Source organism: Aulonocara stuartgranti (genome assembly GCF_965226115.1).
Source record: "Aulonocara stuartgranti genome assembly, chromosome: 16".
In the NCBI taxonomy this organism is placed as follows: domain Eukaryota; kingdom Metazoa; phylum Chordata; class Actinopteri; order Cichliformes; family Cichlidae; genus Aulonocara; species Aulonocara stuartgranti.
Window position 1 is genome coordinate 25,688,076 of NC_138952.1, and position 13,229 is coordinate 25,701,304.

Genomic DNA, 13,229 nt, shown 5'->3' on the forward strand with positions numbered 1-13,229 from the left:
TCTATCGCCCAGCTCTAGCAGAGCCTAAATTATTTCTCACAGTTTTTTGTTGCCTTATGGTTCCAAGTGCTGTCACCAATCTTTGCATTTTGTTATTATCTCATGACACTTGTTTAATCAGCTACCATCTCTCCTGTGGACTTTTTAATGTTTACAGTCTCAGATCAACACAGCCCCGCCCTCCAGCACTATCAGCAGCAGGAGCAGCAGCAACCCCTCAACAGCAACATTGTACCCATCAGGTAAAACATCGGCTACGTTTGCTTTGCCTTGTTGCCCATATTAGATTCTTGATGAATGTGTGTTGTTGTTATTCAGCCTGGTTCAATGTGCCCCTTTTTAACTTTGAGCACCCGCCCCTTTAAACCTCTCTGCACGGCCCTGCCTCACAGTGGGAAAAAGTTAGCGTTCATCCTCCAGCTTCACTGTGTTTATGTTATTCTAACATAGCTGTGTCAAAAAAAAACAAACAAACAAAAAAACATAGCTGTGTCGCTACCATGTAGCACATCCTTATATACCAGCTAGCCCAACTTCAGTAACCCTACCAACGTCACTGCTGTTTAGTTTTCTGTCTTCATTTATGTTGGAAGTGATAGCAGAGCTGTACGTTTTAATTTTTTCAGAAATCTCTCAGTGAGAACATGCTATATCATGTTTAGGTGGAAACTAGCGAGCTAACTTCCTGCTAACTTCTAACTCTGTTAAAGTTAATAAATCCTGTTTTCATGGACGTCTGGATGTTAAACTTAATTGTTGTACCTGGTAAAGCAGCAACGCTGATCATTTTATTAAAGATGAAAGAATTTAGACAGTTTTTAACTCTCAGTGGTGCCACAGTGTTCGTTTGACTTTGGGACCTGAAGCAGATGGAGTTTTGGACCCAGATTACTCCGAGAGGCTCCTGACGACAATCCATCAAGCAGTGCGGCTTCATAGCTTATCAAAGTCTGACTAAAACATTTTTGACAGATTTTTGAGCGCCGTGTACCACATAAAATCGGTTCGAGGTCAGTAAGAACAACCAGAATTCATACATAAGGCGCACTCTCGATTTTTGAGAAATTTAAAGGATTTTAAGTGTGTCTTATAGTGCCTCCAATCCCAAATCACTTGACAAAATATTTTTGCAATGAAAATGAGACAAAACGTAAATAAATAAAAAAAATAAAAAAAAGTTTGGTCACTCTTGAATCACACATTTTTGGTTTACACATTTAGTAAGATTTCTAAAATTATATTATGAATTTAGTGTGAACTAAATACACTTTCAATAATGTTTACTGGTTTTTATATCAATAATTCAGCACACCTTTACATTTTCTCACCTCAGTTATTTGTACAGAAATACAGCATCATCTGTACAATATGTATTTGCTCCCAATTTAGAATCCTTAATTCATCTCTTATTAGGTGTAAAAGATGGGCATCATAAAATGTTTACAACAGATAAAAACAATCACTTAGTCAAAGTATTCATCCAATATCATTTCCCATTATAAAGCATCACTCAAAAAGCTACGGAAGCACTACATCAGCATTAATTACACAACACAATAGCAGAAGCATCACAGCAATTCTGCAGAGGGGAGCTGTTTGAAATATTGCACTTCAGATCACACCTTCAGGGAACTTTCGTTCCCCCTCAGTTAATAAGGATATAAGCACACACACACAAACACAAATGAACAAATGAAGCTGGAAGCGAGTCTCTGAATATTCATTCAATGTGCAGGGTAAACACGCTTCACAATAAAACATTATCAGCTTTATCTTGACAAGGCCGGGTACACTGAAACACAAACGAATGCATGCCCCTCTATCTTTGATTGAGAAGGAAACAGAATAAATACCTGCAAGTGCTTTTCCACCAAAGTTTTTTTTTTCATATCTGCCTTCCATTTTCATGTTTTACACTTGCCTTGTTACCATTTTACTACTTTTCTACCTCCACTTGGAGAAAAAAAGGAAATCGGTTGACTTCTAGAGAACGAAAACTGTTCTATGGTAGCTGCAATTTTGACTATCCTGGTGTATATCATCATTATATGACTGTTTAAAAAAAGAAATTGAAAAACATTGTAAGACTAGTGTGAATAACCCCAGACCAGTTTCCATTGCATTTATAAAACATAGTTAAAGAAGCCGTGCCTAAATGAAGGACGCAAACTGTGCCTGACTATAGTCATGTGCCTCAAACTGAAAAAGATTCACTTATTATCAAATTTCCCTCTAAGATGCGTACGCAGAAAAAAATCTGCGTTGCGCACAAAAAAAATTCTAACCTGTATTGAAATTAAAGTAAATACGTTAACAATTCTGTTTTGCAGTGTTAGTCAGTAAGTGACTGGCTGCTCCAGTATGGGATTAGAACGATGCCACCTTATCCCATAGTCCAGCCAATCACGTGATTCACATTCGTATACGCAGCTAATCAACGTCGTTGACAGGCTATGACAGCGTCCTTATGTGCCGACACCGATGTTTTAGCTAGCAAAGCTGCGTGGCTGATGTGGAGTGAAGCCACATTAATGACAACGTGTACAGCCATTGGAGATGTGAGCAGGACAGACGGAACAATTGAAAAAGTGTGGACTTTATACCAGTTTGTAAATTGTGTTGATAGGCCACGTAAAACCAGAGTTATGATAAAAATATCTGCAATGTTTAGTTTTCTTCCTGAATACTATCGTTGTTTACATTTACTGCGGGAAGAAACGGTAAAAACGGCGTTTTATAAGGAAAACGTTCGAAAGCACTCTCCGCCTGTGAGCAAAGATGAAACCAAAACACCCCCCACCCTTTCCCATTGGTCGAAAAATGTACCATGTGGACCAATCAAAACATGGCATTTAGTTGTTAAGAAACGGGAAGAAATTTTAGGAGTGACTGCGGTTTTGAGATGAGAGATTTGCAACACAACAAAACTATTCACTATTCATGCTAGTGAATAGTTTTGTTGTGTGTGTCAGAACAATGAGGCGACTGCTGAATGTTACAGGTGTTACAGGAGTGACACATCTCCTGTTGTCAGGCCTGCAGGTATCAGGCTGTTGTTCTCCTTTATCTCATAGTGGACAGAAATTATTTTTTGGAGTGGCACAAATAATTTGTGTGGCATCAAATTTGATGCAGAACAGCTGATTGTTCTGTAAATAGTTTGAAATGTTTATTTAAAAAAACGCCTTGGCTGCATTTTTAGTTAAACAGCTGCAAAAAACTTTGTTGTTTGCATTACTTAGTTACTTTTTTAAAATAAGTAACTATATAAATAATTGTCCAACATTGGTCATTATATACTGTATTTTGCAGACAGAGAGTTACAGGACTCTCTCCCAGACCACAGACTCAAACTCATAATACAAGTCAGAGCTTTACTAAAAAAAATAAAAGATAAAGTTGTGTTTTCAAAATCGTCGGAGTTCAAGTTATTTTTACTTCCAATAGTGTTAACACACTACACAGGTCATGAACAAGATTTTTTTTTTCATCTTCATTGTAAGTGGGCTAAAGCAGTTAATTAAAAGTAGTCTAACATAAATGCTGTAATTTGATTATTTTAATAAACCATGTAAGTTGGATGGATTCGATGCGGGCGTGACCACAGTGCACACGTCTGCTGTTGCTCACAGTGGTCCAAGGGAGTTTGTGCGTTCACTCAGACACATGAAAAATTAGAGGGAACATTGCTTATTATGTAGTTAAAGGTGCTAATAGGGGCTCATCGCTGATGATGTGGTACTTGTATTTTTATTGTATTGTAGTTCTGGTATGTGTGTCATATTTATTATTCAGTGGAGTGTGTTATGTCAGAATGAAGTCGCAGCTATGGCAAAGCAAAACAGAGTTGACCTCTATCAATACATTCCCAGGCCCTTGAGCCTTTCTAATATTAACCCCAAGTTTTAAACATCAAACAGGCCTTTAAAAGTTCAATGACTGTCCAAAATGCAGTTTCCAAAATTGTCTCTGTTAGGCTGGTTTTAAAGCCAACATTTCACAAAAAGATAGACATATGCAGTATGTGTGTAGCTTAACACCATCATTAGAGGCTAGTAAACATTGTTCAGAAAGAAAATTAGTTTGCATCAATAAGAAGCAGGCACTTTATCTAAAGACATAACTGAGACAAACATCACAGTGCAGGAAAAAGTCTCTAAGGAAGAAACGAGCAAAGAGCCTCTTTAGGATGTGACGCTGCAACCGAGGTAGCAAGAGACAGCTCGAGTTATTTGTCACCCGGCTCATGGTAAAAGTAATGAATAAATGTCACGCTATCCAGATTCGTAGCCAGGAAGAAGGGGTTGTTCACATGGCTGGTCACCCACATGATGGAAAGACTTGCTGTCCCTGGAAACTTGTGCCCAGACATAATAGACACCAAAAAGTTTTGCAAAGCTATACTGAAGTTCAGGAGTTGACGATTTTATAACAAGAACTACTTGCAGGACACAGTCATCATCCACTATTGGAAAGGTCACTTCTAAGAGGGTTTCCACCTCATCTTATGGAAGAAATGTCCTAAATATCTTACATTTCTTTACCTTTCTTTTATGTCATAAGTTTATTTCAAATGAATCCTTTTTGATTTCTGTATGTTTTCAATATGCTTTTTTTGTTGACCGAGAGTCCCTAAATGCTGATTTATCAGATTGTTAGGTTCTATGATTCTCAAATATCATAGGGTTTCCAGTACAGTCTGTGTTTTACAGTTCTGAAATTTGTGTACTGTGTTTAAAAAACAGGTCTATGCCATTTAAATAAACTCTACCAATTCTGCCAAGAGGAGCGGTCACATAGCTGCCAGAATTGTCCCAGAAACGTGTTGATGGCTAGCTAAAGTGTGTGATCGATATGCACCTTGGTCAGGGCCATTTAACCAAATCTTAATGGGGGTGTATGTATTCTTTTTCCCAGTAGGTATACTTTTGTCCCTGTGTGTATTAGAGAAAAACCTAAAAAAAAACATCTAATTTGTTCATTCAAGTCTTGTTTTTGAAAGTCATTAAAGCATGCATGCATCATGTACAGTCATTCAACCTTGGAACTTTTGACCACAGCATCAAGACTAATTGGTTCCCAATTCATTCTTCTGCCCAACAGCAACCCTGAACAAAACATTTTGAGTCATCCTTATCTGCCTACGTCTCTAAAAGTATCTACTTAATTGGGTCACAGACAGGAGGGCTGGATGGGTATGATGATGCTGAGGTAGAAAAGTTGCATTTCATGAAAACAACAGAACTGGTCGGCAACACAATGTGGGAGCAATAATGTGATATTTGCTCTTAAATGTATATGTGTATATGTATATAAAGGAGCAGTGAAAAAGTCACTAGGTCTTGGCTGCTCTTAAGCTTTGACTGCACTGTTATAAAGAATATACAGTTTTGCTTGTGTGCGTACTTGCAGATCTATCTTTGTGGGGACAAATATAGTTTGTACTCTTTAAGATGATTCTGATTTTAAGAAAAGTTTCTTTGGGAGCTTGCAAAGAAAAGCGTCTGGACTTCTTTAAGTTACTTGAAGATGTTTCACCTCTCATCCGAGAAGCTTCTTCAGTTCTACGGTCAAATGGTGGAGAGTAGGGCTGGGCGATATGACCCAAAATTCATATCTCGATATTTTTTAGCTGGATGGCGATATAAGATATATATCTCGATTTTTTTTTTTAAAGCCATAAGTTAAGAACAAAAAGAGAGTTCTTAGTCACACTGTGTCCCAGATGTCACACGGGCACTTTTATTTACATACAGCATAGATGTACATGAAGAAATTACTCAAAAATAAATTATCAGCATTTATTAAATAATCATGGTCCATAAATAAAAGAAAATGTTGTTTTTGTGCATAACAAAAAGCTCACAATTGTGCAGTCAAAATGTAAACTAATAGACGCTGAGCATAATAACAAAGAGACAGATTTCACAGCTGCACCACGTCTCTGAACAGGTGCCATTTGTGGTCCTTATACACACACAGTACGTATCACTCCGCGAGGCTCCTCCCCGGTAGCCGTAATCCTCCGACATCGAGCCGTGCAGCTCCGTAGCTTAGCAAAGTCATATTAAAACATTTTTTGACAGATTGCTGAGCGCTGTGTACCACATAAAATCGGTTCGTGGTCAGTAAGCACAACCAGAATTCATACATAAGGCGCACTGTCGAGTTTTGAGAAAATGAAAGGATTTTAGGCCGTGCAGCCCCTCCGGGCTGCATGTCGTTAGCGCGGTTAGCTCGTTAGCGCGGTTAGCTCGCTAACACGTTGACGCCGTCCAGCCCCACGCACGGGGCCATCCGCGGTAACTCGCTAACGGAGATTTTCCGCTTTCATCTTGTCATTGCCTTGTCATTGTCAGGTGAAGCTATGGGGGAGGCGGAGTTGTGTTCAGTGAAGGAGTCCACAAAAGTGGACGAAAGAGAGGCAAATCTGCGGCTCCACAAGTATAATTATAACGTAACATAGACTATATCGATATAAACGATATTGTCACATCTTATATCTCGTATGAAAATATATCTATATTTTTTAAAAAACTCGATATATCGCCCAGCCCTAGTGGAGAGTCCCAGATTTAAACCTAGTGGGAGTATCCCCCCACAGAGGGACAAAAGGACCCCCTGATGATCCTCTAATCGCCTGAGCCAAGGTGGGAAACTGGGCGTGGGTCCCAATCAGCCAGAGTTTCGGGTGTGTTCATTGTGAAACCTGGCCCCACCTTATCATGCGAATTCCTGAGGTCAGATGGCCCAGGATGTGAGTGGGCGTTAAGGCGTCTGGGAAGGGATCTCAAAACTGGATTATAGATGGCAGAGAGTTGGTGTCGTAAACCCCCGCCTCTGTTCAAAGATGGTCGCTCACAGTGGACATAGATGGCTTCTTTCACTCCTCTTTCAAACCATCTGTCCTCTCTGTCCCAAATGTGAACATTGGCATCCTCGAAAGAGTGTCCTTTATCCTTAAGATGCAGATGGACTGCTGAGTCTTGTCCTGTGGAGGTGGCTCTTCTATGTAGCATAGCATAGAAGAGCCACCTCCACAGGACAAGACTCAGCATCAGGGGGTCCTTTTGTCCCTCTGTGGGGGGATACTCCCACTAGGTTTAAATCTGGGACTCCCCACCATTTGACCGTAGAACTGAAGAAGCTTCTCGGATGAGAAGTGAAACGTCTTCAAGCAACTTAAAGAAGTCCAGACGCTTTTCTTTAGCGTCTTTAGAAAAAGCTAAAACTAAGAGGCTTTAGGATCACCTATGTCAGAATGGAAACTGTGTGTTAAGAACTCTTTAATAAGATACCAAATAGCAACTATTAGATAATGAAATAACTTGTCTACTGACATCAAGACAACATTCTGAATTAAATCACTAAAGACAACGAAAAACCATAAAACAGTATAGAGCACTTTTAATGCATTCACTCTCCTTGCTGTGAATAGAACTGCCTAAAAATGTTTTCTTTGCAACATTTAGAATAATTTAGAATCATTTAGGATGAAGGAACTCAACTACACAATGACCAAACTGTTTATGAATGTGTCTCTTTTGCTTTGATCTGGGAGTTACTATGTCTCAGTGGTGTAAATAAAAGCACTAGTTTTATGCATAGACAAGCAGCACAGTGTTTGCATGTCTGTGTGCACGTGTGTGCACGTGTGTGCGCATGCACGTGTGCATGAAACGATGACTCTAATCCCGTTCGCTCTGATTTCAACTTTCTCAATTTTTCAGCAGCATGCCTGTGGCTGAGCAGAGCTTTGACAGTTAATTCAATCAGTTTCAAACCAAATGCTCTTCTTCAAAGCCAGACAATAAGACACAGGACAGTATCTCAACGCAAGACTCAGTGTCCATGCTTACATTATGCTCGCAATAATGCATTCATATTTCTTTTAGTTAGATTTTTTTATACCATATAAGTCATATTTCAGGCCTGGAAATAGTTTTTAAATGAAATGAACAAATCTTTTCTAATTTTCTGCTGAAATAATGTTACAATATTTTCATAACAATCATGGGAAAAAATTAGGCATTGAGTTGAGGTGAGGGTAAGGTGTGTGCTTTGCAGTGTTGGTTTGTAAGGTATGCCCCTCAGCAAGCTTCTGGAAGCTGGCCAATCAGAAAAAAGTTTAAGTTTAAGAGTGCAGGGTCTTAAAGGGCAGGAGCATAGATCAGTGTTTCCCAACCTTTTTCAGCCACAGCACATATTTCACATTAGAAAAATCACACGGCACAACACCAAACAAAAATGTCACAAAAGCATATTGATTATTTTCCCCCAAACACCAGGTAAAGTAGAATTGGCTCGGTTTGTCCCCAGTATACCTTTTTTGCTTTCTTCTGATCACCACTCATGCTAGGGCCTTCATCTGGGTCGGAGTTTTCTCCAGGATCCAGGTCAGACTGACTACTTTTTCTTTTAAAATATTTATCTATTGCTATTATGCGCTGCGTTGTCTCACTCGCAGCATGACTATTATGTAATTTCTTCTTCGTCTTCTTCTATTTTACTGGCAGTTGGCAACCAATTTAATTAGAGCAGGTAGTTGTACTGCCCTCTAGTGGAAGAGAATGTAATTGTTCTGCCCGTTACTCACCCCGATCGCTTAGATTACTAGTCAGGAGGAACCAGAGCACACCTATGTGCCGCTGCACAGTGGTTGGGAAACACCACCCGGCTCCCTCCCACAGTCCAAAGACATGCACCTAGTGAGTATAGGTTAACTGGAGACTCTAAATTGCCCATAGGTGAATGTGAGTGCAAATAGTTGTCTGTGTCTATATGTTAGCCTGCGACAGACTGGCGACCTGACCAGGGTGTACCCCGGGATAGGCTCCAGCGCCCCCACGACCATGAAAAGCATAAGTGGAAGAAAATGGGTGGATGAAGTATGGGTAACTGATGACCTAAGCCTCACAGGGTTAACAGAAAGCTACTGATACAACAGCCCCCACAGGAGGTTCTTCCAGCCCTGCAGATGACGTCTACAGCTTTGTTAGAGCCTCTTCACATGGAGTTACTCACTTTGCCTGCATTGGCCATCCTATGAGAATAAATTTCAGTGGGTTGATTTTATAGAAATTGTCTAGTTTCTCAAATAATGCATGCTTAGCTTGTGGCTAAAATGCAGACACCAAGGACAAATGGTTACTTATGTTATACTTCTTTGAATTCCACTTTCCTGAAGGGTGCGCGTGTAGCTGGTGCATTATAGAGTAGTAACACAAAAACAGGGCACGCTGAGAGCCTTGTGCTCATCATCTGATAATTAAATTTACATCACTTATACACAGTTAGGCACTAGCTAGCTATAAACAGCTACAACAATGTACTGCACATTACTACTTTTTAAAATGAGAGGGTTCAAGTTTTGAATTTTTTTTTTAAAAAAGCTTCTACCAACATGTTTTCACTTGTTGGATTTCTGACAAATGAAACGCACCCCAGTACTCACGACTGGTGAATGTCAGCCTGAAATTTTCTATTAAGACATACGAGAGCAAAGGGCTGACACCACACTTAACCACACACCATGAAATCAACTGTGTCTGATTGTGAGCAGCTGCTCTTGAAGGCCAGCTTGCATGTTAGTAGGGTCCTGAATTTCTTATGTGTGTTACATGGCGCACTGCCCTTCAGTTCCTTGCTTAGTTTTGGGTTACAGTCTCTAATGCTAATGAGACTAAAGACTCTGGCAGTGTACACTGTAAGCATAGAGCCCCTGGTCAGTTTTGTCCAGTGACAAATCCAATAAAGTCTTTAGCAGTGATGACAAAAAGGGAAAAGCCACTACTGCTGTGAGTAATTTCATCGTGGACAGAAAGCAAGAAAAATCAAGAAAGAGTGTAATCTCAAATACAGCTTTATTTCATTGCCCAGCTCTGGTTTTACAGACAGCTACGGTGTAACATGTCAAATGCTATTCCAACATTATTCAAACCAGCTGACCTCAGTTTTTAGCAAACCTTTTGACAGTTGCTACATGGACAAATCAGACAAATAAAAGAACTGCTCAAAACAGAGTCAAACAACTATGTGGACATTTCAGAATCCAGCACCAGATCAACATTCCCCAACACATTTTGCAAACATACAGCTTGTTTCTATGATCAGGCGTGATCCATGTGGGCATCAGATAAGATGATTTTCGACACTGTTTGCCTTGCGTGACTCTCTAACAGGCTCCTTTTCCTAGTTTTGTTCCCCTTAGGTGGTTTAAACCACCTTATCTGTCATTCACTGTCAAAATCAGCTGGCAACAATAGGCTTATCATGGCAATACTGGCCCAGATAAGTATGGCATCTCCTCTATTTATTTCAGTTTGTTCATGTTTTTGTGAACACTGTCATTTCATGAAGAAAACCGTGAGAAAAGGAATATATAAGAAATCAATCCAAACAAGCCGACTCACATGATTTCAGCCAAGATCAGGTTAGTGTGTGGTAAGACACTGATACTGGCGTTGTAGGTATGTCGTAGTACACATGCAGCACTTACTAAAATGTAGTAACAAAACTGAGTTAAGACTGGAGTCAGACTTTTGTCTCACCTGGCCATGAAATGCAGATATGAGTATGCAGAAGATCCAAAAATAGCTCAATTCAGGCTTAAGAACACTAAGGCTTCATAATGCTGCATTTTTCTATTATAGATATGACATATAACAATTTTAGATGGCAAAATTAAAGGCAAATTGCAGTTGAGCTAAGAGTAGTCGCTGCTTTATTGTTCTTGGCAGCACATGGGGACATGGGGAAGTGGTTTTCTCTAACAATTCTGGTTAACCTTTTGCTTCATTTAGCAACCATAGCAACATATTTTGTTTGCAAAAGCAAAGCAACACTTACACTCTCACCAATGTCGGTGCAGGAGGGGGCTTCATTTGATTCCTGAAGACCTGAATCTAAGCTCATTTTAACTTGACACCGATGTGTAGCCATGTCGGCATGGTGATTTCCCTTAATTAAAGACTTGTTACTGAATCATAAATCGTCTGTCGATATTTATGATAAATAAAGTCCAGCTGAAGACCTGATATATAGATATATAGATGTTGATATACTCACCATTTATCTGTCAGCTCACTGTGAGCAGCAAAGAAAGAAACTGAAGCTGTTCGTAGCCTCGTTGTGAAGAATGATCTCTTGTCGATCACCAGAATGAACTTTGGTCTAAGCGTTAAACTAACAGGATAATAACATTGTGTACGGCTGGCCCACCACCAAAGTTGCCTAATGTAGCACTCAGATGAAGGTATCATTTTAAATGGGACACAGCTACATCTCATGCATATGCGTTCTCAAATCTCATTTTATGTCATCTCCTGCCAAAGAGAGTGCAATTGCTGTCTCTTGATTACAGGTATTATGTCCTTCTTTTTCAGTCCTTAAGGACGTACATTATGTCTGCAGGGAGCTACATACACATGTGAATATCGTGTGATTGCAGAGCACATATCCGTGGCGACAGCTTATGATTATAGCTCAGACACAGTAATGCAAGCCGCTGTCAGCAAAAGGTACCAAAAAAGCGCCATCAGCCAGTCATCAAGTACCATCTCCCATGATAAATTCACTGCATGCATAAGTGCATAATACATAATATTATCTCATTTATATCTTGATCTTGACTCTCCTCCAATTAAGCACTCTGGACTTTAGTTTTAAGCAGGTGCAGTCCAAATAAGAACAGACATAAACCTCTCTGAAATCATATGAGACTCCTTTATGTGTTGACATTTTCCTCTTCATATCAATGCATAATCTAGGACACACCACATCGCACATTAAAATGCAACTTTATGCAATAAAATCGGAGTCTGGACAGGACCAGATTAGTGGATGATTCTTGATCATGTCATGCTTCAAACTCCTTTTCTTTCTCACTGTAATCTCACTGAATTGAAACCTCTGAAGCATCCTGCGCTCCATTAAACGTCTCCAGGCTTACTTTCTTTTTTTAGGAAAAACCAACCCAAACAATCTTCTCTACAAAATCAAAATAATATTATGCAGTCTATAAGCAGGATTATTATAAGGCGCTGAAGCGGTTATGTAAATGGCTTAAACTATGGCTTTCTCAGTGTTTGCTGTATAGTCAATGGTGTGCAACTCTCAATATACTCAAATAATGTGACCTGGGAGAAGGTCTGTTATCCTAATGGTGCACCAAAATCTTTTTAAAATATCAGTGAAAAGGTCACTCCAACTGTATGATTTTTATTCCACCCAGCAAAAACTAACTGAAAAGACAACTTTACCAACATCATTAGAGGGATATCAGGATTTTGTCGCTGTTTTGCATCGGCTTCATTTTTTTAGGCACAGAGGTCACAGAGGTCATGCTGCTTCATCATGGTGAAAAAAAATTGCCTGGTTGAAAGTGTAAGCCATATGACGAAGTGAATAACATCCATTTCCAAACAGCAGGTAATCGTTTTAAGCACTAAACTGCCAGTCATGGATGCAATGCCAGCCTGGAAATGCTGACTTTTTGCTTTAAGTATGGCTCTGTAGATTTGTTTAGATGTCAATTAAATTAAAGAATCCCAATTTTAGCCTACATACCTGCTATCGAGACATTGTTTGGACAACAGAAAGTTACCCAGAGGAAACATGAAGTTTAGGTTAAAATGCAGCTGATTCACATCAAGAGGTAAATGCAGTTCAATAAAAATGGGAACTATCTATTAATGATCTTAATTACATGAATTATATATAATATTGTTGACTGTTATTAATGAAGCCGCTCACTCCTATTATATTCCCAAAAAATGTAATAAATAGAGAGCAGCAGCAAACATTTCAGCCAGTTTCATAATGTAGTAACATAACTTACTTGAAACTCGAACGTCTCATCAAACAGTGGGTCATCCTGGTTCTGAGCAGCAGTGCGAGTCCGCTGCTCAGCACAGTCAGCTGGTACTCCATGCAGCTCCAGAACCACATATGGGTCAATAACCTCTCCTTTAGCCCCTGAACCCTGGGGCTTGGGTAGGTTATGGGCACTGATAATCTGCAGAGTAAAACACAAGCAGCTTATGTTAAATTTGTTTTACACTTTTGCGTTTTAGTGTATTTAGAGCAGGGGTCTCAAACTCACGGCCCAGGGGCCACGTCACCCCTGCTTGTATATTGACCTGAAGAAATATAATGCAATTTGGCCCTTGAAGTGACTTTTTCTGTGAGGGAGGATTTGTTTGTTGTTGAGTCCAATGTTAAAATAAGTT

The 13,229-nt window shown here is 39.6% G+C and overlaps 1 protein-coding gene across 2 annotated transcripts in view; it reads right to left on the reverse strand.

Moving 5' to 3' along the window:
* plcl1 (phospholipase C like 1) overlaps nt 1-13,229 on the reverse strand; it is a 137,304-nt gene that overhangs the window by 36,002 nt on the left and 88,073 nt on the right. For both annotated transcript variants that reach the window (XM_082507610.1, XM_082507611.1), the window contains exon 7: nt 12,839-13,015. In XM_082507610.1, coding sequence (XP_082363736.1) covers nt 12,839-13,015 — 177 coding nt within the window. The remainder of the gene's footprint in view (nt 1-12,838; nt 13,016-13,229) is intronic.